The following is a 25,122-nucleotide window of genomic DNA, read 5'->3' on the forward strand; positions in this document are numbered from 1 at the left end:
CTTTTGAAAATCACTGCTTATTCTCCCGTGGCAAGGGCAGGTCTGAGGCATGCCCACAAGAGGGGAGAAGTGGGGCTTGACAATGCCGAAAATACATGCACATTAAGTCATAGTCAAAAAAAAAAAAGGCTAGCTAGAGAATGACATGGGAACAGGATTACATGCGACGGTGAGAATGCGACTTTCTTGCAAGGTTAAGGAGGCCTTGTTCTTCTACAAGCAGATAACAGGTCTCCTGGCTAGCACCCCACACCCGATGTCTCCTTGAGCAGCACACACACCACTGACAATTCCACGCTCAATATCCATGTTGGTTTAAGTAGCAAATCTGTGGGAAAGCTCTGTTGTAAGGACACTAGAATCAAAACATCCTAGCATGCGCTTTGCAAAGCAGAAAGCTTACTCAAGGGGAACAGGCAGCATTGGCTGAGATGGTTAGGGTCCCGGCCCTGCCCATCCGCCTGTATTTCAAGGCTGGCCTTAGCATAAGCTTGTAACAGGCAGGAGGATGTGTCTTCTGGCAAATAACCAAACTTCTCTGTCCACAGTGGTGCCTACTCAAGGACAGCAGGCCACACCCGAGCTCCTGCAAGTGTAGGATACAGCACCAAGAATGCATGCCATCCAGGCAGAGAAATGAAGTCTTCCTGTTGAAGGTGGCATTTCAGCCAAAACGCGGAGGAATGCTTAATGCTCACCAATGCAGCGGCCTCCGGGGGTGGCCAGAGCGTGACCACATGGAGACAAGACCATCTTCAATACTCTACTGGCTCAGGTCAGTGCTGGGAACTCCTCAGAAAGGGCGCTCAGTGGGGCAGGAGGACGTGACTGTCACGACGCTCCAGACCCACACTGGGATCCACACCTCAAACGCCTCAGTTGTGCCCCGTCCGCAACCCACTGCTGCTCGTGCTGGCTTGCGCAGCTGCTCCTGCAGGATGTGTCAACATGATGCAAACATGCAACTGGCCATGCTTCCGCAAGTTGGAATGTCTACAATCAAAGTGACTTTCCTGGGATCCAGACAGCCACACACGGGCGCAGGCACACACGGGCACACGCACACACGGGCCCACCCGTACGCAGGTCCAAGGTGTAATGCCACACAGACTCACACAGACACAGCTACAAGCCCACAGAGGAACATGCATACAATACTGCAGACTGTATACACAAGCATTGTCTATGAGTACCCCTACAGGTACACTGAGACAAAGGCCTACCTCAGTTCAGGTGAACACCCCCGTAGATCCGCACACACAGGGACCTGCACATACAGCTGTGCCTCCACACACCCACACAGCCACGTGTGCACACGCACATCACTCAGACACAGGAAGCAGCAAAGGAGAGGCAGTGTGGGTTGGACAGCTGGGGCCAGCCTTTGGGGTGGGTACAATACAAGTTGTCCCTAGGGATTCTGCTTCTAACTTCCCTCGTCAGGACACCTGCCAGGGCTGCCGCCACTGCGCACAGGGAACAGGGGACAGGCTGAGCTGGAGGCTGCAGACATGGCTACTCACACAGGCCTGTCGTATGAGGACCCGCAGCAGCCCGTGGGGTCGCCCCGTGGGGTTTCTGAAAAGCAGAAGCCCACCCCACCCTCTCGTGCCCGAGAGCTAACGGCTGCAGGGCCAGCGCTCGGTCTCAGCTCGGTGCTGCGATCTGCGTGTGGACCTGAGCAACTGGCAGGGGACGGGGAGCTCTGCCCTGCGGCCAGCCCCTGCGGCCAGCCAGCTCCCCAGCTCAGGAACGACTGAACGTTCCAGAAGACAGCACAGAGGGTCTCAGGAGAGGGAGACCTTGGGCCACAGCACGCCAGGCTTTGAGACAGCCTGTGTGGCTGTGTATCAGAGGGCAGTTCAGGGCATCCTGCTGTAACTTGGAGCTGGGGGTAGAGGGCACGATGACGTGGCAGGAGGAAGGGGAAACGAGGCAGTCACAGCGTTGGCATGAAGGGCAGCCACCCAATCACCATGGAAATAAAACAGTGATTTTACTGTGTCCCCCTCACAGCTGCAGTTCCCTTGCCAGGGACTCCGTGGCGTCACGGGTTGCCACAGGAGGCCTTAGCTGGACAGTGCCCAGGGGACCAGCACCTCATGGCAGCTCTCCTGGAGGCACCGGGGAGGCACTGTCCCCACACACTGCCCTGTGCATGCAGCCGCCTTACCCTTGGCCAACCCTGTGAGGCAAGATGAGACCCTGAGTCCCAGGACGGTGGGGGTTGGTTATTGTTGCTGATTGCTTTTCTTTATATGAAACATAAGCCCATTAGAAAACACAAATGCAGCTCTTCAGAGTAATTCTAGGTTGCCAATCACCAGAACTAATCCCAACAGAGAAAAAGGGAGAAAAAACGCAGCACTTGCTTTGAAGTGCCTCATTTCCTGGATGAGGACTCCATGCTGAGTGTCACCTGTACAAAGGGGCACGGGCCAGGCCCCACCGGGCCTCCCAGGCCAGGGCTGGGTCCAGCGCACTGCCCAGCCACCGGGGCCTCTGCACCTTGCATTCTCAAATGTGGATGGAGATTTCGGCCACTTGTGACCCAAGACAGACAGCAGGTGCTTAAGCCCATAGGGATCATGTGCCAAGGACGAAGGCTGATTCTGCCCCTGTGGACACAGAGGCAGAGCCCGGGGGTAACCAAGGGAGAGGTCCCTGCTGCTAGAAGATTGTCCATAAGGTAGACAAAAGGCATTCAAAAGAGACAAAGTCACTGGGAGGGAATGCAAATTAGTCCACAAGGCAACACTCTGCACACCAACCAGGACTAAACTGAAAACCAGCTGATCACAGCAAAGGCTGGAGGAGGCGGCGCTGGATGAGTCCCACGCAGCTGCAGGGTATGTGAAACACTCGGACACAGCTGGAAGCGTGCAGTCTCCATACAATCCAACATCACACTCGTCGATGGTAGCTTTACTGCTCATAGCTCAACGCGCTGGGGACAGCTCGGCCTGCCCCTCCACAAGACAACGGTGCTCACACGGTGGTCCGCCCGTGACAGACGGCTGACAAGCATCTCAGCCTAAATCTGTCTCCAGGAAGCACTGCAGGCAACCCAGCCCGCCTCACAGTGGAGACTGCCCCTCTGTCTGCTGGGACATGTCTGAAATCACGCAGCTACAGCAAAGCAGAACAGGGGAGTGACTGCCGGGGATCAGGCGCCACGGAGGGGACAGCCAACTGTGGGAACTAAAGGGATGTCGCTGGCAATGGAGACGCGCAGGTTGGCCTGCCGCGGCCGACGCAAGAACGCAATTAGGTGTCAAAGCATTCAGGACTCAACGTGGACATCAACTCTCGCAAGGGAAACTGGGAAACATGAACACCATCCGGAAATGTGTCACCGTCCATTCCCTGGCTGCAATATATAATTTCAGGAATTCAAAAAATGCCATCCTTGGGAGAAAATGGCTCAAAGTGTACACAAGGTCTCCTGCATTACTTCTTACCGTGCAAATGAATCTACAATGATCTCCATCGAAATTGCAGTAAGACAGAAACAAGAAAAAGAGAGGTCAACGGGAATTTTATCTTAAATACATCCCATGTGACTGTGGACTCTATGATCACGGTTGGTGCACATAGAAACAATAAAACGCCAAAGTGCCAGAAGGTCTACCAGACGCCCTCCCCGAGAGGTGATAAACAAAGCACTGCTTGATCAGTGTGCAAAACCCACAAGACTTCCTAAAGAGGGAAAACATTGTGAACTCTGCAATGCACACGCCGCTCACAGCGGTGAGGATCATTCAAGCATTTGCTTACAATGAGATGTTACCTTGACTGCCAACAGCACCTTGACTGTTCTGACAACGCGGGAGACGATATGGGCTTAGGCTCTACGGGGCGAGGGTCACAGCTCCCACTGCCAGAGGCCCACACTGACCAGATCTGCATCACAGACGTGGGGGCAGCCCTGGGTGGACAGCCACAGTCCTGCTGCCACGAGGCAGGGATCAGACACAGGGTGGAAGGTGGGAGCTCCTCCCCTTGTACTCACTTATTCTGCATCATGTTCATTATCACCCAGTCGAAAGGGTAGACATTCTTCCCAATGAGGTTCTTAAACATGATGAATGTTTCCATCAGGAAATCCTGAAATGAAAAACCGAACTCTGAAACAGCTGCCAAGAAAGCCGTGCGAACAGGCCCCATCCTGAATGCATGCATTAAATGATAAGAGACCCTATTTCTTGAGCTGAACGAAAACATTCTAAAAACTAATGAAGATGCATTTCCTGGAAGCTGGGCATTGGTTCTATCTGTGTGTTTATCTGGCTACTTTCCATCTCAGACGGCCGTCTCAAGGATATAGTCGGAAACCTCCCCAGGCATGGCTCTCGGACCGTCGGTCCACCTGGGGGCCACAGTACACTTTCGCACCCTTTCTGCACGTAGGCAAATGGGATTTTGAAGAGACACAACAGGTCAGTTGTGGCTTCTTACATTTGATCTAAATCTGTTTTTCATTGCAAATAGGCGCTGTCAGGTTGAATGTAGGACATTACTACCCACTCTCTTAGGCAATTTCACAAAGGAAAGGCTCCACCAGGATGTCTGTGCTTCTGCAACAATTCAGTATACAGAACCCCGCGAGTGTGTGACCGCTGACAAGGCCCCTAGCCACTCAGGGATGCTTCTCGCGTCCTGCAGGTGTGCACTGATGCGCCCGCCCTGCTGCTACGCTTCCATCAGGAAGGGGTCTCGTTTCCTGGGAGCTCCACAAGGTTCCAGTTCTTGGCCAGCTGACACTGGTTCTGAGCTAACCTGAACCAAACAGGGAGTTATCCTGGGAACCCTGCCCATCCCTGGTAGCCCCGATGCTGGCTCAGACCTGGGGCAGGAAGAAGAAAGGCAACAGAGAAGGAGTTAGAAAAACGAGGTGCTGGCCCGAGACTGCCGAATGAGTGGATGTTTCTCATTTATTTAATCTACTGAATCATAATGAGGTGCAATGGCTGTGAAGGCCAAGGTGCCGGGCAGAATTCAAGCAGCCAGGAAAGCAATTCCCAGGACTAACTTGTACGGCAGCAGCTCCTGCCAAGAGGCACAAGTTAAAGTTGATCACAGCAATAAGGTGATTTTCAAGGCGAAGAGACTTTATCTGCAACCTTAGCTGCATGCCAGGGTCCAGCAACTTCCAATCACCTGATTACAACAGAAACTTTGGAGCCAGAGAAGCCAGCAGCCAGGGCAAAGTCAAGAGGGAAGGAAACGGCAGGCCTGGTGCCCCCAACCTCTGCACGGCAGGTGCCCTGAGTGCAACAGCATCTGGATGCCCCCTGACAGATGCACGGCTGCTTTCTCCAGTCCAATTACCGAAAATCATATTTCACTACTTAGTTTCCCCACTTTGTCAAGTGTTTCCCGTTTTAATGACCAGGTTGCATATTTCGCCGGCTGAGTGCTGTAATTTAGCCACATCTCTACTTGCATGAAATTGCTAGCTTTGTTGCTGATCACTCCTCAATGCCTAATAATTGAGATCCAGGGTCTGGATTTTATGATTCTGTAAAAGAGGCCTGTTTTCGCAGCTCCTTCTCTCGCTCAGACACACAGGCCTTCATTAGTATGGCTCAGCTGTTCGCCGCTGGTACTTTGCTGATCAAACACAACACTGCAGATAGTGGGAGACGGGGTTCTGTGTGGCTTCCTGGCCCATCTGCATAATTCCACAGCCACAGTGCTGTCCTCACAGCCGGACTTGCCCAGAATGGCTGAGGTTCCCGAGCCGACTGTCACATGGGATCTCTGATCAGCACGGGCCATTCTGGGACACTGTCATCACTCAGTGCCCATGCATTCCTGCTTTGGCTGGACTGCTCACAGCTTAGGTCTGCTGCATTCCTAAGCATGCAGAGCTAACAATGGCTAACTGTGCTCCCAACTGCAAGTGTCATATGACTCCCACTGCTTCCTGCCATTCGTACCCTACCCACATGCTCACCCCCACACTGGACTTCAAAGGGGGCGCTGGCCCATTTCCAGGGAGTGATCTTTCCCATTGCGGATCTAACCAAGGCTCTACCACTTCTCTATCCTTATTCTTAACCCATGTCAGCACTCTTAGGGCAAAGCATCTGGACCCTGGAAATCAGAAACTGCCATCCCGTGAGGCCAGAGAACTAACAGGTCAGACAAGGCCTTCAGTGGATTTCCCCCCAGCTGGAGTCTGGAGGCTTTCTTCCCCGGCAAAGGTCACTGTGCCAGGAGCTTGGTCCCAGAGAGGTGCTGAGGGGAACATGGGATTTCAGAGAGGAGAATTCTAGAAAGAGGCCCTAGGCCATCTGGGAACATCACCTGCAAGGCAGGATTGAGCACCTCTTACGGTGGCCTGGTTAGCTCCGACAAGAGGGATGCTAAAGAAGCCTGAGCCCAGATCCTGCTCTTCCCCGGCTCTCCCTGCATGGCCGCCGACCAGGAGGTGACCGAGCGAAGCCCACACCAGGACCATGCCCTTAGCTCCCACACGGTCAGCAACACGAGCGACTCTTCTTACTTAAACACGAAAACAAAATCTGAGAGCCAGAGTGTGAATGACCGAGAGTGAGCTTCTACCTTCTGGCTCACTCCCCAGCACCTCGCCCGCACGCAGCTGAGGCCAGGATCTGCATTCTCACGCCAGACTCTCACACGAGTGACCCAATTACCAGAACCATCACTGTTGCTTTCCAGGGCGTGCAGTAGCAGGGAGCTGGAGTTAGGGCTGGAGCTAGGTATTGAACTCGGCAACCCTGACGCAGGACACGGGAATCTCAACCACACGCCAAATGCCTATCCCAGCCTCCTTTCTTTATGAAGCTAGTCTATGCCAGGCAGTTCTTTAGAGCAACTGAAACATAAACAATCCAATGATTGTCAGCAAATAGACATTCGCCAAGTTTCTGTGGATGTACTCAAAGATGTGATAACTGCTCAGGGAGAGGGGCCTTCCTAATGGAGAGACAAGGGGAGTACATCTTTTAGCCAGTTAGCACTCTAACACCAATTGGAGATGCACAGTCTTGTCACATGGCCAGTGAATGACTTCCAGCCTCCTGAATGATGCACTGGAAGCACTTGGCAGCAGCTCTGACATACTCTTGCCCACAAGTCCTCCTTGAATTTCAGACCAAGCATCCAGTTGATAGGACATGGTAGAGCTCGGGGAAACTAGGCAGCATTCAACAAGCCTGGATAGAAGGTGGACAACAAAACTTGCTGACTTAAATAAATAAACAGCAGAGCCACATGAATAGAAGTGATCGAACAAGGTACTAGTCTTGCCCTAGAAACACAAGTGATAAAAGACACAAGACAATCAAGGACAACGAGGAGTCCAGAGTGGGTTCCAATCTGAAGGGAGCCCTCATGAGAAGGCGAAGAGTTTGGGAAGGATAGAAAGAACAGAAAAGCAAATGGTCCAAGCAGTGGTTGCTGCCTTCACTTGGAAGAAGACTCTGAAGGGAGCTGTGGCTGAGGTCCCTCCAGGCCACAGCAGGGTGCAGGGGCTCCAGTCCTGCCTCCATTACACCTTCCTGCCAATATGACCCCAGGAGGCAGCAGGTCACGGCAAGCTACCTGGGTCCCATAGATCCACCAAGGAGGCCTGGCCTGAGGTCCAGCTTCCTGGCTTTAGCCCGGCCCAGCCCCAGCTGTTGCTCGTCTTTGGTGAGTGAACAGTGGCTCACTGGGGCACATGGCTCCCTCATCCTTCCACACACCATCGTGCCACTAGGCTCTCTTACCTAGAGAAGGAGCTGTCTGCCTGCTGTACATACCATAGGTTGTCTTGCACAACACTGGTGATCTGGGCTAACTAGAGCAATGCTGATCCACCAGGGAACAGTGCTGTCTGCCGCGTGCCTGCACCACGCTGCCACAAAGGAGTGCCTATGAGCTGCAACTAGACTGTGCATCCCCAGGCTCACAGTCGGGGAATCATCTTCAAGGAAACTGCCTTGGCTGGGCAATGGTCATGGGAATAAGCCAGCAGGGTGTGGGACTGGCTCTTCTTCCCGTCTAGGACATTATACATGAAGGGCTGGGAGACTCACCCTCGAGTGCTGGTATCACTTGGAGCTGAAGGCTTTCTAAGAGCACCCAGGCCAATGCAGGCAGTGCCCCTGCTAACACTTATGGTTTGTAATCCCCATGCAAATCTTCACTACCACTCGCCTGTGCAGCGGACTACCCTGAACTACCCAAGCCTGTGTGATGGTCAGCTGGGAGATGGACAAGGCTAAAGGGACTGCCCAGGGTGCCCCTGGGTGAGAGGAGGCCAGGTGTAGGGAAGGGGTTCTGGGAGGCAAGATGCTGAAGCTGGGAGGGTATTCCAGGGAGAGAAACTAGAACATTCACCCGATTCTGCCTCCTGAGTTTACCTGTGGGAGAGGAAGGAGAGGAGAAGTCCACGAGACTGACCCAACCAAGTCAAAGGGCGAAGAGGGGGATTTAAAGCAGCACTTGTCAGAGGGCAGTAATACTGAGAACATGATTGGGCTGCTTTCATATTGGAATACTGATTAACTTCCAATTACTCCATGTAAATTGATCTTTTATTTTCTGGTATTTTTCAGAGCACAAACCAAATATTTTCTATGTACAGTTAAAAGATAGAATCATATTTGACAAAGGTTCTAGCAGATTTACAACAACAAAAACAGTCTACAATCGACTCAGAATGAATTTCTGATATATATCTACATCACAAATGCCTTTTTATAATAGGCATCAAATTGTCGGCAAATAATTAATTTTCTGCTTTGTCTAAGGGAAAAACAAATTCTTGGAAATGAGGGCCACAACACGTAAGGAAATATCTGAGCCTCCGCTCTGAGCCAGGAGGCAGGGAACGCACTCTGATACCAGCAGAAGGCAGGGAGGTTTAAACAGCAATTTGCATAATCACTTCTCACAGTACACAGCACTTTCCTATCAAGTGCAGCACTTCCAGCTCAGGTGAGTGCTGCAGCAGCTTGCAGGCACGCCTTCTGATCACACAAGTGTTCTTCTGATAAAGGGCAAACTATTAGTGGGAGTCCCATCGTTTCAGGATGGGCAATTCTTCTAATTCTGAAAATTATTATTCAGCCTAGAATGTTATCTAGGATTTGTTAATGTGATTTTAAGTTATAACTATTCTTTCCAATGACCAAAACAGAACTTTCCATTGACAATAAAGGCATACTCTTAATATTCAATTATACCATTTTATATGACAAATATAAAATAGGATTTCACTATGTCATTCTTTAAAAAGAATCATGGTCTAGCAATGCGGTATGTATTACATACTGCATAGCCTACTGTCAACTAAACATTAATATTCAAAGTAGTTGAAATAGATGGACACAAGTATACACATACTAGCTCCCTGAATTTTGTTTGAGGGAAATTTCAATGATTTTAAGGGATGGACTTATTTTCATTCAGCCAATAAATTTAAGAAATATATATATTACAGTAAGCGTGTTAGAAATAGTTCCTCAAGAAAGTCCAAAAAAAAAGAAAAACCGTTTTCTTTTTCCCATCCCTTAACAAGACAACTGTCAATTGCAACAAATCTTCTAAAATCCCTAAGAGAGCGTGCCATGTGTTCCAGGAGCCAATGGGCCCTTGGACATGGAACCAAGGAGTTATGTCAACTTATCACCAGGCATCAGGCCAGCAAGTCTGGCTTCAGCTCTGTAGAGGAGGGGAACCATATGGCAATGTGATTTCAGGTCACCAGGGAGAGAGCGCCTAAGCCATAAATTTCCTCTATTATACTTTTCCTAATTAAGTCGTATCATAGTTTTACTAGAAAAATGTTTGGAGAAATGCTGTTGAGCTTCCACAATTGCAGCCAATTAACGAGAGAGTACAGTTTCAGGCCGAAAGGTCTCTCAGGCTGCTTCTGCTCTTGAAAGTCAACTAATAAACAAGCAGGAGTCAATGGGCAACTATCCACGGATAACACCTCCAAATTTCCAATATTCCCACAGGATGAAAGAGAAGACTGAGGCTGGAAAAGAGAACGAGCCAGCCTTGAGTTGGTGTCCAGGCGAGCCCCGGAGGTGAGTCTGCAAGTCAGGGCCCTGTTGTGTTAGACCTTTCACTGATGCACTCGAAAGGCAGAGTGACAGAGCTATAGAGAGGGAGACACAGAAACTAAATCCCGATTCACGAACAAATAGCTACAGAGACTGGGACTGACAGTGGCACTGACAGCTCCCAGAGCCTGGCACTCCGGCTGGCAGTGGCACTGACAGCTCCCAGAGCCTGACACTCCGGCTGGGTGTTCGGCTCCTGCTGCTCTCCCAGGCGTGTCATGGGGGAGCTGGATCAGCAGCAGAGCAGCCAGCATTCACACCCGGGCTCGGACCAGAGATGCCCAGTTGCTCAGCGCCTGGCAACTCAAGGCAGGAAGCTTTACAGGAAGGGGCAACTTCTCAGGCAAAATTGTTCACAGGACACACAATGGCAACACTTACATGGAAAGTTTCAGGCTCAACACACGGACACTAAAACAGAACAAAAAGCAAACACTTACCACCACGTCAGTCCTCATTTTCCCAAAAGTCTTGATCAAGTGAGCATAGTGATAGTCTTCCATCTGTCGTAAAATTGCCGTCATGCAGGCCACGAAGTTTCCCTGGAAAGAAACCAATTGACACCATCAAGTGGAGAATCATGGAGAAAATAAAGTCACTCAAGATGCTGTAACTGGGGCCCGGCGCAATAGTGAAGTGGTTAAGGTCCTCGCCTTGGACACACCAGGATCCCATATGGGTGCCAGTTCTAATCCCAGTGGTCCTGCTTCCCATCCAGCTTCCTGCCTGTGGCCTGGGAATGCAGTCAAGGACAGCCCAAAGCCTTGGAACTCTGCACCCACTCGGGAGACCCCGACGAGGCTCCTGGCTTTGGACTGGCTCAGCTCTAGCCATTGCGGCCACTTGGGAAGTGAACCATCAGACGAAAGATCTTCCTCTCTGTTTCTCCTCTCTGTATATCCGCCTTTGCAATAAAAATAAATAAAAATCTTAAAAAACTGGAAACCACCAGGACAGCAGTAGACTCCAGGCAGGAAGCCTTGAGTTCTGCCAGGATGCGCCCAGGGCCAGCCAGTGCATATCTCTGGCCACAACAAGCCTCAGCACCCCGTGTGGTGGGGTGGGTGTTGTAAGTTATTCTCCCTAACCGTGTTAGGTACCTCCTGAAACCAGGCTGCCCATACAAGAACTATAAGGTCTTAACATCTTTGCATTCAACTGAGAAAATCCCAGGCAGGGTTAAAAGCATGGTCCCTTACATGCTGTGCTTTCTTGAAGGAAAGTTACCGCCCTTATTATCAAGCCAGCTGTGTGCACAGCCTTTCCCCCTTGGGCCACAGCAAAGAGCCATCTTCCTTATTCCTAAGACCTGCCAGGATCCCCCATGGCCAATTCAGAGGCAATCGCTGCGGGCTCCATGATGAGTGATGGTCTAATACTCCAGCTGGAGGAGAATGGAGGTGCAAGGCTGTCTCATCAGGATGTCAACGGGGAGACGAGGGAGTCCTCACGCCAGGTAGAACCAGGTGTGCGGGAAAAGGGGGAAGAGAGAAGGCAATCGACAAAAGTCAGAAGGGAGGAGAGAAGATGCCCGCAGACAGGGCACCCGCAGGTGGCTGGGTTGCTGCAGGGTGCACCTGCCACAGTCCCGCCCCCCTTGGTGGCTGGGCCAGGACTCAGCAGTCCCATTCAGTTCTGAACGGCCACACACCATCATTTCTCATTTGTAGTGTTGCCGGCTAACAACATCGTCCTTGCTTTTAAACATCTCCCTGTAAATTAATGACACTTTTAGAAACATAACATATATTTTCTCTCATTAAACCGGTACAAGTCTAGCAAAATTACAGCAGCAGGCAAAGTTTCAGACATGTCCCTATTTTTCCCCTATTAAATGAGCTCCCCAATTGCACTCTTTCACCGACTCTGCTTTTACAGAGATCTCTTACGTTAATTTGGGATAAGCCCTCCACAGCGAAGCCCTGAAGCCCCATAATGGCTCCCATTCATATCTGTGGCGCATGAGCATGCTTCAAAGGAGTCCTCCACACACACATTCCACAAAATGAACGCAACAACACAAGATCTTCCATTTGACCAGAAATATCTGTGCATGTTGGATAATTGCAGAGGGGCAGGTCCCAACTTGTGGTATTCTGGGAAAGAATTAAGCAAGGCTTGTTTTACATTGAAGGAGTGATTAGTAACACGGCTAAATATTTGTGTATGAAATCCAGCATCCAGCACCACCCCAAAGATGGGAGAAGCTAACCGCACAGCAGGTCCACGCCTTGGAGATGCCACCCCTTGGACATCCGTCAAGCATGGTGCTGAAGTAACGAGCACCATGGCCTGGTGCAAGCAGAGGATGGGCTTCCTCACCGACTCATCCTAAAGGCAGAGAAAGAGGCCTCTGAAAGAGACCGTGGCGAGGCTGGGGAAGGTGGTCAGTTCCCCTCTCGCCCAGGGCACACCCATGCCTTCCTCTGAGAACTGATCAGTTTACTGCAGAGGACCGCCATCACGAGCCAGAGATTGCACTTCTCCCACCCTGCAGTCATTAGGGAATGCCGGGAGACATGGAGAACGAGAAACAAATGGCATCCGACGTTGCATTCCCAACCCACGAAGAGTCCCTTCTTGGTCCCAGTCCACCAGGAATTGCTCAAGCTGCAGATGACCACATTCGATTCACATACACAGACCTGCATCACTCGACAGACCAAGGTCAAAGCAGAAAGAAAAGTAAGACCCTGAAACATGACGAGAACCCTGAACACAGAGCACCCTGGAGGAACAGGGGGCAGGGCACCGGGGCCAGGCCAGGTGGCTGAACTTGGCCAAGCTCGATTTAGAGAACAGGTTGCTATGCGGTGTGGAAAAGTTCACGCCAGGCAAGGCAAGGGAGGGGGGAACTGAAATGACACAGAGAATGAGAGAACGAGCAGTCCAATGGCAGTTCCCTTACACAGGCCCTGGGAAAACGTAAACAGCTGTGGGAAAAAATCTTCCCTGGATATGAATGGCACAGAAAAGCCAACCAAGTGGTCCCGTGTGTAACAGGGCATGGGGACTGATCTGAGTAGGTCTGCGAAGGCCAGAGGAACCACCTGTCTCCTGGGCTGGAAGAGGGTCACTGGGGAGAGCCACGCCCTCTCCACTGTCTAAGGGAAGGTGTGCCCCGCCATGAATCACCTGGCTTCTTCTCCCTGTTATTAAAGGAAGCAGGTCCAAGCGGAAGCGCCCCAGGCAGTCGCATCCTTGGTGCCTCCAGAGTGTTACAGGGGATGCTCTGCTGCCACCACCAACACCCAGAGCCCCATGCAGTGGCATACCTGTGCGGCCTGGGGTGCAGGAAGCAGGTGTCTACAGAGACTGTATTCAAAGTCACTCACAAAATAAGAACCCAATGTGGGGAGAACTGTGACAACGGAACTTTAATTCTGTGGGCTCAGGAAAAAGTCCGCATTCTCTGCCTAAATTGATTTATTTTAGATGTGCTCAGGAGTCATGTGGAGCTTTTATTTTTAAATGATGGGTAGGTGGGCGGAGAGGCTGGCGCAAGGCTCCTTCTGGGACTTCAAAAATAAATAACAACACGATATGCTGCTTATGACTTCAAAGCAATGCAAAACAAGGGCAGCCGAGCCAGGCTACACTCGCAGAGTGTTTAAAAACCAGGGCATCCGATGCCTAATAATCAAAAATGGGAACCTCATTAGTAATCAAAGATGAAAATGATATATTGCTATTTGCCTGCCAAAATAGCAAAGAAGTATTTTAAGTGATGCTAATGCTGGAAGGGCTCAGGGAACAAGGACTCTCCGCTGCCGGTGGGAGCCCAGATTGCGATGACCTTTTTAAAAAGAGATCTGGTAATTGCTCTGAAAACTCTTGGAAAAAAAATACTCATCTCCTTACAGGTAATGCTACTTCTAACAACCTACCTAAAAAGTCACTCAAAACAGGCGATGTTAGGCAACATGTGTCCGCTCCATCCCCGAGACCTAAATGTTCACCAGTAAGACACCGTGCGTTATGGCACTGCACAGAGCCACAGCGTGAAATGCAGGGTGCTCAGCGCAAGTGCCAGCTCCGAGAGGCAACCACAAACAAGCAAGTCCCCAACAGTGCACCCGAAATGTTGTGTGGGACACACAAACCGAGAAAAACATGTCCGTTGTTTACCAGAAGTCAAAATTGAACTGGGTGTCCTGCATTTTTATTCACTAAATGAGGCTACCTTACTAGGATGTCACCATAAATTATCATGTGGCCACCAACACACTGACACTAACCAGGTACATGTGCAATGTTTTGACACTACAAGAAAATGTTTGAAGAAAAACAGGATAATTGCATATACACACTTCAGGTTCATAGATAACGTGTGCACAGAGAAAACTAACAAAAATGGGGAGGAAAAAAGACACTGGGTGGTTAGCGAGGAAGGGGAAAGAGGCCTGGATTTTTTACAAACAGAAAACACACTATTATTTCTCAAAGCGCCCTTGGGGTCCCAGCTCAGCTTCCTGCCGATACGCACCCCGGGAAGCATTAGATGATTGCACGGGTGCCTGGCTCCTGGCATTGCCTTGGGAGTCCTTGACCGCATCCAGTGTGACCGGGCTCAGCCCAGCCCTGGCTGTCGGGGTAAAAGTGCAGAACGAAGGGCATCTTCCTGTCGCTTTGTCTCTATTTCTGATTTTCAAGAAAAAAGAACAGGAATCCTCTTCAAGTGAAGGGGAAAGTGCTCATCAGTCAGGATGGGTCAGACGCCCCAGAGTCCTGGACTTCCTGCCCGCTCAGCCTGGACAGGCGTCCACCTGGCACCCGCTGCCCTGCCCCAGTTCTAACTACTTGGGTCCTGATGCATCAGGCAGGTGGGAAGGAAGAATGGAGGGCAGATAGCAAAGAAGACAGAACAGGGTAGGTAGCAGGGAGGAGAGCTAGGATGAGGGATGTGCAGAATGGAGGGTGGGTAGAACCTTGCACAGCTAGAAGGGAACACGGGTGTCACCAAGCACAGGTAGCCAACGGTGCACAAAGGAGAATGATGGGAGGGAAGGCAGGATGGAGGAAGCACAGGACAGGGCTTGGTGGAGGGCAAGGGGGCAAATGCGAGAGCCCCTGCCGGGCAGAGAAAGAAACAGTTCAGAGAAAAGGCTGGAGGATGGCAACTTGCAGGTGAGACGGTCCTTTCGGTGCCATTGCTTAGTGTCAGGAACAAATTAAGCGGCTTTTAAATATTTATGGTTCTGAGGGCAACCACACACCACAGACGCAGCAAGATGGCACCTTGGAGCCCCAGGTGTGAAGGGCTGGCAGCAAATCTGAACAAAGCCGGGACCCCAATGACAGAATCCAGATTACACCTGCCATCCAACATGTCAGGCTGGAAATCTTTTATTCTTAAAGATTTAATTATTCATTTGAGAGACAGACAGGAAAGGAAGGAGGGAAGAGAGGGAAGGAGAGCAAGGGGGGAGGTGAGGAGAGAGAGGCAAAGAGAGAATCCTGCACTACTATGCAACAGCAGGAGTTGAGCCTTGATGACGCGAGGGGCCAGAGGCTTCTTCCAGGTATCCCACGGGAGTGCAGGGGCCCTTGTACTTGGGCCATCTCCTGCTGCTTTCCCAGGCCGTTAGCAGGGAGCTACACTGGACACGGAGTAGTTGGGACTTGAACCTGTGCCCATACGGGATTCAGCACAGCAGGTAGTAGCTTTATTCACCATACCACAGCACTGTTTGAAATCCTAAGTTTTTGCCCAGGTGAGTATTTTGAAGAGAAAACCTCATTTAGAGTTTGAATTTCAAATATACTGATGAAAATTAACCAGCTTCCTAATCATCGTTAAAACTACAAGAAGAAGTAATTGTGCAGTGACTGGGAAAAGCTGCAGTCAAGGCTGACGATGCATGATCTGGTCAATCCGGAGTGACTTCAGTGGAAGGCAATATTAGGAATAGAATACACAGAATGGGAATGTAATTGAGAGTCAAGTCCATTTGAAAGTCAAGGGCAACTTGAAATCAATGCAGACACAGACAAGTTTTTGGTACTGATGAATACAAGAGCTTACACAGCATGAAGAGTTTCCGATTTCTAGAGAAAATGTCAATGGGACTGCAGTTTCTACGAGGAAATTCAAATGAGAATAAAAGGAAATCAGAAAAGCTCAATGAAAACCTCACAGCATCCTAAGCCAGCCCACGACTCCAAAGCCGGCACACGCGCCAGCCCACGACTCCAAAACCGGCACACGCGCCAGCCCACGACTCCAAAGCTGGCACACGCGCCAGCCCACGACTCCAAAGCCGGCACACGCAGAAACCAGCCCAAGTAGATTAAGGGGGCTCCTACACAGCAAATTAAAAACAATTCAAGACGTGCATTTAATCCTCCACTTCCTCATGCTACATTTACAATACAGAACGTTCTCAAAATACACGGCCCCACAGAGACAAGATGGAAGCTAAGAGCCTGGAGGAGGACAGGTGGGCGGTGAGAGCTGAGTCCTGGCCGAGGCAGGAAGGAGGCGCTAACTACCATGCAGCCTGACCCCCTCCTGGCACAGAGTCCCCGGAAGGCCCAGATCAGCGGTGCCAGGCACATGCAAAGCAAGGTTACTACTTAACGAATGAAAAACAGGCACCAATGGCTTCGTTAGCATCCTGCTTCCCTGCCTGAAACCCCAGTAAGATCAGACGAACACATGCTCCTCACAAGTGGGCAGCGGACAAGGATGGTACACAGCTCCTCAGAAGACAAACTCTGCGGGACACTGGTTTAGGGAACGCTGAAGGTGACAGAGCCAAACGTCTGCTCGCCAGCCACTCTCTGCTGAGCCCCACAGGTATCAGCAAGGACCATGAGACCTGCTCCCTTCTGCCAACCCCAGTCCCAACCAAACCCGAGCATGAGGCTACAAAGCTCCTCTTTAGAGAGAGCGAGCCCGTGCTACTGCCGGGGGAGCGCCAGCATGCTGGCTGTCACTGAGCAAGGCTCAGCGTGCCTCTGCAACCACAGCCTTCCTCCCCAGCCAGGACTGCCTCTGTGTCTGCTGGGACGCAGGAGTGTCGGCCTCCTATGCCCCTCAAGCTCAGCACTCACTGTCATCCCCCAGCCCCACACTGCTGCACACAGACACCTGGGCCGGTCCATCCCCAAAGCCACAGCCTCATGTGTAAAGTTCACCAAACACCAATAAAATAGCCAAGACAAACTCAAACAGAACCCAGGGAAAAGAAAGGAAATTCAAAAGTATTGAAACTGTTACCCGAGAGCAAATATTACACCCATCAAATTAGTGTTATCAAAAGATAAAGTAATAAAGACCCACAAAGCTTTCCATAACAAAGACAGAACATCAGAGAACCTCTTCAAGACATTCAACTAATCAAATATTTCACAAAGTCTAATAGAGAGGATTTTTTTAATGCTTCCAGGAAAAAGAAATGATATTCGTCTAAGATGAGAGATATGCCAGTTTGAAATGTCTCCCATGTTTCATAAATGTATACAAATACTATGTGTTAATTAAAATCCCTGGGCCCAGTGCAATGGCTTAATGCCTAGATCCTCACCTTCCAAGTCCTGGGATTCCGTATGGACACCAGTTCCTGCCTGGCTGTGCTACTTCCCACTTAGCTCCCTGCTTGTGGCATGGGAACGCAGTAAAGGACGGCCCAAGGCCTCGGGATCCTGCACCTGCATGGGAGACCTAGAAGAGGCTTCTGGCTCCTGGCTTTAGATGGACTCAGCTCCGGCTGTTGTGGCCCTCTGAGGAGTGAACCTGCACATGGAAGAGCTTTCCGTCTGCTTCTCTTTTTCTCTCTAAATCTTATTTGCCTTTGTAATAAAAACAAATCCATCTTTAAAAATATTTAAAACCACTAACTAAATAGTGTAAGTTATGCAATTTGGGCAATGATTTCAGCTTTACAAAAATGATAAAAACAGCTAGGTGGCATCAATATGGCCAGCAAACAGCAGCAGGAAAATGAACAAATACCTTTCTACAGAATAATAACAATGCCCCAACCAGAAAAATGAAAAGCAAAAATTCACTCGATTTCCTAGATCATCAAAAAGTATGAAATAGGAAGATGTGAGAAAACGTGTCTGATTTACATAAACAAAACAATATAAATAAATAAAATATTAGTACTATAATTGCTGATAAACTCAGTGGGAAAGATCTGCTTAAATTAAAAAAAAAAAAAACCAAACCTGCCCAAGTGCATGGACAGGAAGCTGTAGCCAGGCTCAGAGGGCATTACTTGCCCAGAGACCCCCAGAATTCAGCACCAGGCTCACCAGAACTGCAGCTCACTGTGTGCCGGAAGCTGCTGAGGCGTGGAGACCACATGTCGCATGACTGCACTTGTGGGACATGCCCGGAGCCAGCAAACCCAACAGGTGGAGTGCGTTAGCCATGGTCCAGAGACTGGAGGGCCTGTAGTGGGGCAGGGTTCTTCAGGAGTGACAGTGGGCAGCTCTGTTGTGAACGCTGGCACATGCGTGAGTCCAAGGGACGTGAATCACAGCCTTTAAACAGCGTGACAGGTTTTGAATATAAAAATGGGTAAGATGATCTAAGATAACGCCTTGCGCAAGGCATGCACATTCAGAATGGAAGGGCCTCTGGCAGCCAGGCTCCTTGCTCTGAACCTGCAGGTACCAAGGCTGCAGCAACGGTGCTCAGACCTTCTAGAACTGCCACAGTGGGCAGACGACGGGCCGATGGCAGCACAGAAACTGCGGACTTGGGCAGACCTGTGTCATCAAGGACTCGGACCAATAATCAGAATACACTGGGAGAAGTCCTCTCCAAGTCCTACAACCTTTAGGAAGTCTCTGATTTACTTATTCTTTGTTGAGATACAAGTCAGCATCCATCCCAACTCTTCTTCTTTGATTCCCTTACTTGGCTGTGGAGTTCCTTTGAGGCGACCTCAAACCCGCTCTAAACTGGGCAGGAGCCAGGGATGAGGAGGACGAGCAGAGCAAGGACCCCGTCCCAGCGAGGCTGCTAGACACTCACGAGACTCAACAAGAGATAATAAAAACACACAGCCAGGTCCATGAAAGCCAGGGCCGGTGGGAAAAGCAGCATGACCTGGCATCATTTGAACATAACACAGCCTTCCCAAATACACAGCCCATGGTCACTCCCTCCAGCCAGAGTGAAATTCAGTCTGGGGATAACATTGCTTATAATGAACGGTTGATTTTTATTAATTTAGTTTCCACAATATTATGATTTCTTTACAAAGATCTACTGAGTGGAGAAGAGAAAAAAATCAACTACGCAAAGTTGAAAGCAGTAGGGTGATAAAATACATTAATGTCATCTGCTAGCTATTTTAGACTGCTAACCACAGAATTAAACTTCTATCTTAAATTTAAATTGAGTGCTTGCTTGAATTCATGGAGTATTAGTGTCTCACATAATTGCAGAAACTATAAGGAAAGAAATCTAATTTTAAGAACAAAATCAATTTCGATTTTACTGTGGCAATAATTGTAGGAAGATGTTTATGGGATAAATACACCAAAAGGGAATATTTGGATATTAAGTTACCCATAACAATTATTTGCTACTTATTCAATGCAATAACTTAAATACCTACTCACATTTGTTATGAAAGATAAAAATAAATTATGCACAAATTTTACATATAAAAACTCTGCTTTATGGTATGATGAGGAATAAATACTTAGTATTCAACTTCTTAAAATAATTTATTTGATGCTAACACAAGACAGTAAAGCAGAAAGTTTCACATGTTATTTTTATAAGCTCAATAATTCAGAAAATAGTAAAGCTTTAGAGACTGGAATTTTCCAAGTCTTAACCCATGACATACAGCGTCAGGACACTGCAACAGAAACACAATAGAAACAAGCACAGGGCCCAGTGTGGTAGCCTAGTGGCTAACTCCTCGCCTTGCCTCCACCAGGATCTCATAGAGGCGCGGGCATGTATCCCAGCTGCTCCACTTCCCTTCCAGTTCCCTGCTTGTGGCCTGGGACAGTGGTAGAGGATGGCCCAAGACCTTGGAACCCTGTACCCACGTGGGAGACCTGGAGGATGCTCCTGGCTCCTGGCTTCCCACATGGAGAGTGAACCAGTGGATGGAAGATCTTTCTCTCTGTATCTCTCTCTACATATCTGCCTTTTCAATAAAAGATTAAATAAATCTTAATTTTTTTAGAATAAAAACAATTTTAAAATGAAACAAAAATAGACTCTTTTGTGAAAGAAAGACTAAAATGACAAATTTTTTTTGTTTTCATTTTTTTGAATCTGACAGAGATTAAAAGGGGAGCCAGCTCCCACTGCCTGGTTCATTCTCCCATACAGATCAGGACTGGGCTGGACCACAGCCAGGCGCCAGGTGCCCCGTCCAGGTCCCCTGTGTGGCAGACAGGGACCCAAAGCCCTGAGCAAGAAGCTGGGAGTCGAATCTAGGCACTCTCGTACAGGACACATGCATTCAAAGTTCACCCTCACTACCTGGCCAGACTCCTGCCACTGCATATATTTAACTGATTTATGTCCATCACGGTTTGAGATAAGTTTCAGAATCTTTGAAGCACAACGGGGTGCCACTGCATGAACCATAAATGCATACTGGCCTCAATTTTACTGACATGGTTTGAATGAAGTAGCGCAGAGGAATTACGTCATATGACAACTGCTCACCGAATGAATGAGTTGCAAGGATGATAAAAGATGTTGTGAAATACAGTATCACAGTGTTATAGAATGCAGACAATTATGGCTATAAGTATTATTTACAAAAGATTCATGTATACATAATATATGCCTAGAATATACTGGTTCCATGTCCCAACACTGTAAATCAGAACTAAGTAAGTTGCCAAAGTGACTTGGGCAACTAATGCCCTCACATTCATGTCCATGACCACTACAACAGTGCAGTGCTTCAGCTTGCAGGGCACGGGTCCAGCAGGTGCACAAAGGAACGCGCACACCCCGTGGGGATGCTACTTCACCCTTGAAACAGACCTGAAATGAAGGTCTCCAGGGATTCTGAGAAAAAGAGGTCCATTTGAAAGGCAGCTAGGAAGCACACGTCCTGGGTGGAAATCACTGAGTCCCCAGGGGCTGGGGGCAGAGGTGGATGGAGACAGCCCCTCTTAGGTAAGCAGGAAAAAAGCTGGAACGACTACAGTCCTGGTCAGGGCAGACGGTGAAATGGACATAAACAGCGGCTTGAAGAGGCTCTTCAGCACCCGTGTGGGACAACGGGGACAGCAAACGGGACAAGGGAAGGAGAGACACCTACCACTGAATGAGAGAGAAATCCACGCTTGTGCTCACACACACAAGCGTGTCTTCAGAGGACTATGGGGTGACAAATGTACAAGGAAGGAGCTGGGTTCAGCTCCCAGGGCAGAGCCAGGCCTGCCTGGGAGGCCCGGAGGCGGGAAGCAGCAGCCATCCTGCGGGCATCACCCCACCGAGTCCTCATGTGGGAGTCTGGGCCTCGGGGCTGAGGCAGTGCTAACCACACAGCAGCACTCTGGGATCCATCTTGGGGCTGTGAACAGACAGGATACACGGCAGGACCCCAGGCCTGGACTCCAAATAAGTCACTGGGGAAACTTCATATGGAACAGCTACGACACAGCAATAGTGAGCATATTGTGTTACTTTAGGGCATATTATGTTACTGTTGCAGATAACTTGGGGGGGAGGGTGGCGTGACATGCTGAGTCAAAACCTCTAAGACTAATTTTTCCCTTGGCAAAATACACATTCACTTTACAACTGCCTACAATCCAGGCTGGAAGAGCCAACCAGGTCAGTGTTAGCCCACAGCGGGCGTGGCAGGCGGGCACCGGTCTTCACTGAGACATGCACCCAGTGATTCTGTGTATCCAAAGCCGAGAGAATTAACTTCCACCTGCAGTCTAGTGAGAGGATGTACTTGACAACAATTAATTAAGACACCATGTTACAAATAACATTAAAGGGAGTTATTACCGATTGCCAACAGAATTCCAAAGAAGATGGATTTCTTTTCTAATCAAAGCAACTACTTGCGGAATTTAATAACAGAACTACAAACTGTGATTTAGATCCTTTAGCTCAAACTTGCCAGGGGGCAGGGAGAAGTGAAGAGGTTTAAAGTTAGACTGTTTGCTCTGGAAAACCTTTAAGGAAACTAAAATATCAGCAAACATAGAGTTTGACCATATGTGTTCTTAGAGCAGAAACAGTTGATTTGTTCAGAAAGCTCACAGTACACACTACAGCCTTCTCAAAACACTGCATGGTGAACCTGAGACCAGTGGAAGCATAGCCTGTTATTTGTCAAATACAGCTCCCACCCTCCATCGTGGCTGCCTCATGGCTATTGTTACACATGCCCATGCCACAAGGTGAGTTTCATTAGTGAAGACACAAGATACATATAGTATGAAAAAAGCTATTTCAGATTTTCAGGTAAATTCCAAGAAGAAAATGTTTTTTCTCCAGGAAACGTAAGAAGCTAAGACCTTCTGAGGCAACACTGTGTGATAGTCATTTGACCAAGAATGAGACTTGTGGAAATGAGACCTGCAGAGCAGGTTACGTAAAACTTCTTTGAACCTCAATGACTCAAGGTAGGAACCAAGTTAGGACCCCTACAACCTGGACTTCCTGTCATATTTAGATGAGACTGGTACTAAGGGTATTAGTATTAGCACAACAGCCACCTCCAGAAATGAGTGATTGTGGTGATGATGGAGAAAATGCAAAACCAGACAGAGTACTTTAGAGGCAACTGATGGTGATGCCCGAATTAGCATATCAGAGTGCTGCTCAAGCCCCACCTGCTGTGCTTCTGCTCCAGTTCCTGTGTCTGGGAAAGCAGTGGGAGAACAGCCCCATGGTCAGGGCCCTCCCACCTGTGAAAGAGACCCAGAAGAAGTTGGTTGGTTTTGGACTGATGCGTAAAAGAACTCTCTCTTCCTCTCTCTCAGCCTTTCAAATAAAGTAAAAAAGATTTCTGAAAAAACGTATAGCATTTGTATAATAAAATCCACGAAACATGAAGGAGAGAATCAAATAGGGCCTTCAAACACAGGAATATACCATGTTCATGGATTGTGAGTCTCATATTTTCTTGTTCTATGATTAAGACCACCCTGTGAAATACCAACACATTTAATTTAAAAATGTCAGCAAACATTAATGTAAAACATCACAGATTCAAAAGTTGATATGGAAAAGGAAATAATTAAATAAAAAGGCAACACTGAACAAATTTAAAGACACATACCCCTAATTTCAGACCTATTATAAAATTACAGATATCAATATAGTGTTTACCAGAAAGACTAGATCTGGAGGTGAAATAAACTGACCATATACCTATACCTAATTGATTTTTCACAAAGGTGCCAAGTAAAAATCTGTGTGAAATTATCTTCTTCTTAACAAACAGGGCAAAAACAGCCGGCCTTGCAGCCGTAAAGGAAGGGAAGGAAACAGGACAAAATAAGAGCAATGAAAGGAGAGGGCCAGGGAGGGGAGAAGGGGAATTAAAACGGAAGGGAAATCCATTGAGCCTCGTCCTGCATCACATGTAAGTTAATTAACATGTACCACAAATGCAATATACAACTTCTTAAAGGAAACAAAATATAAAGTCTTTGGGACATAAAGTAACCTAATAGAAAAGATTTATTACTAAGTTGAACTTTACGAGAGTTAAAATCTTGGGGACTTTGCAAGGCACTGTAAGAAAAGGCTGCAGAACTGAAGAACATATTCATAAAACCAACAGGGCAATGTTTTCATCCAGAATACAGATCTCAGAGAAACCACCTTAACAAAAAACACGCGAACCAAACCAACAAAAAACTCTTGCATTTTTGTCAGAAGAAAAAATAAACAAATGGCCAAGGTACATAAGAAGAAGTTCCTACGCAAGACGCACTCCTATCATGGCCCATCATGCACAGGAACCCGCAAATTAAAATCACATCTACTGCCGATTTGTCACAATAGATTTGCTTCTAAAGGCAGCAAGCTGTAAAACCGCTGACACGCCAACCCGACGGGGCGGCAGGGAAAACACAGCCTTCACTGTGCAGGCTAGTTAGTCCTACATTTACCAAATGACTCCACGGGCCACTTCCAGGTGTCCACCAGGAAGACATGAGAACACACACCTGCACAGAGATGTATATTCAGAGACTCCCATTGTTAGTTATTTAAAAGAATGTAAGAGTTCTAGTTTTAGGTCATAGGATATTAAGATACTTTACGCGCAGCTAATTCTCGCAACCTGGTTCTTTACCGTGAGCTGAAAACACCAGACACAACGACATAGCTTAGGAAGTTTATTCCAGCGAGGCAGGAATAGGGGAAGGGGAACGGGAAAGAGGGAGGCGGGGAGCAAGGAAGAAGAGAGAGAGAGAGAGAGAGAGAGAGAGAATTGAGTGGGGCAGGTACAGTGAAGGGGAGGGAAGGGGGGTAAGAAGGAGAGAGAGAGAGAGAGAGGAAGAGCAGGGGAGAGGAACCGAGAAGAGAGAGCAAGAGCAAGAGAGAGAGCAAAAGAGAACAAGAGAGCAAGAGAGAAAGAGAGAAAAAGGAGCGAACCGCACCTGGGGGCCTTTTTGTCTGCCAGGTGTGGGGGGGGCGGGGATTGGGAGGGACTGAGGTCAAGGCCCCAGGGGATTGGTGCCTGCAGGTGAATGCCTGGGGATGATTGGTGAGTGGGCGGGTTTGGGGAAGGACTGAGGTCAAGGCCCCAGGGGATTGGTGCCTGCAGGTGAATGCCTGGGGATGATTGGTGAGTGGGCGGGTTTGGGGAAGGGGCTGGGAGATTGGGGGTGGGATTCTCAGGTGGAATGCCAGGTTACATCTGATTGGTGGACGGCTGGACTGGCGCGAATTCTGTGAGCTGTGAGGAAGAAGGAATGGCGCAGGGTCCAGGGTGGGATATTGGAATAAGTCCTTATACCCATCTGCCCACTGTCCAGGAGACGGGCAAACTGTGGCCCAGTCGTGTGACACTGTGTGGCTCAAGAATGCAAAGCAAGGAGGTGCTGATACAGGAGTGGTGGT

At 48.9% G+C, this 25,122-nt stretch overlaps 1 protein-coding gene across 2 annotated transcripts in view; it reads right to left on the bottom strand.

Moving 5' to 3' along the window:
- Positions 1-25,122, bottom strand: part of DOCK1 (dedicator of cytokinesis 1) — a 410,700-nt gene that overhangs the window by 134,674 nt on the left and 250,904 nt on the right. For both annotated transcript variants that reach the window (XM_040991937.1, XM_040991936.1), the window contains exons 28-29: positions 10,526-10,627; positions 4,013-4,107 (exon numbers count right to left, since the gene is read on the bottom strand). In XM_040991937.1, the coding sequence (XP_040847871.1) occupies positions 4,013-4,107; positions 10,526-10,627 (197 nt within the window). The remainder of the gene's footprint in view (positions 1-4,012; positions 4,108-10,525; positions 10,628-25,122) is intronic.

This window comes from Ochotona curzoniae, unplaced genomic scaffold, assembly GCF_017591425.1.
Source record: "Ochotona curzoniae isolate NIBS_2020 unplaced genomic scaffold, NIBS_Ocur_1.0 contig_66, whole genome shotgun sequence".
NCBI lineage: Eukaryota > Metazoa > Chordata > Mammalia > Lagomorpha > Ochotonidae > Ochotona > Ochotona curzoniae.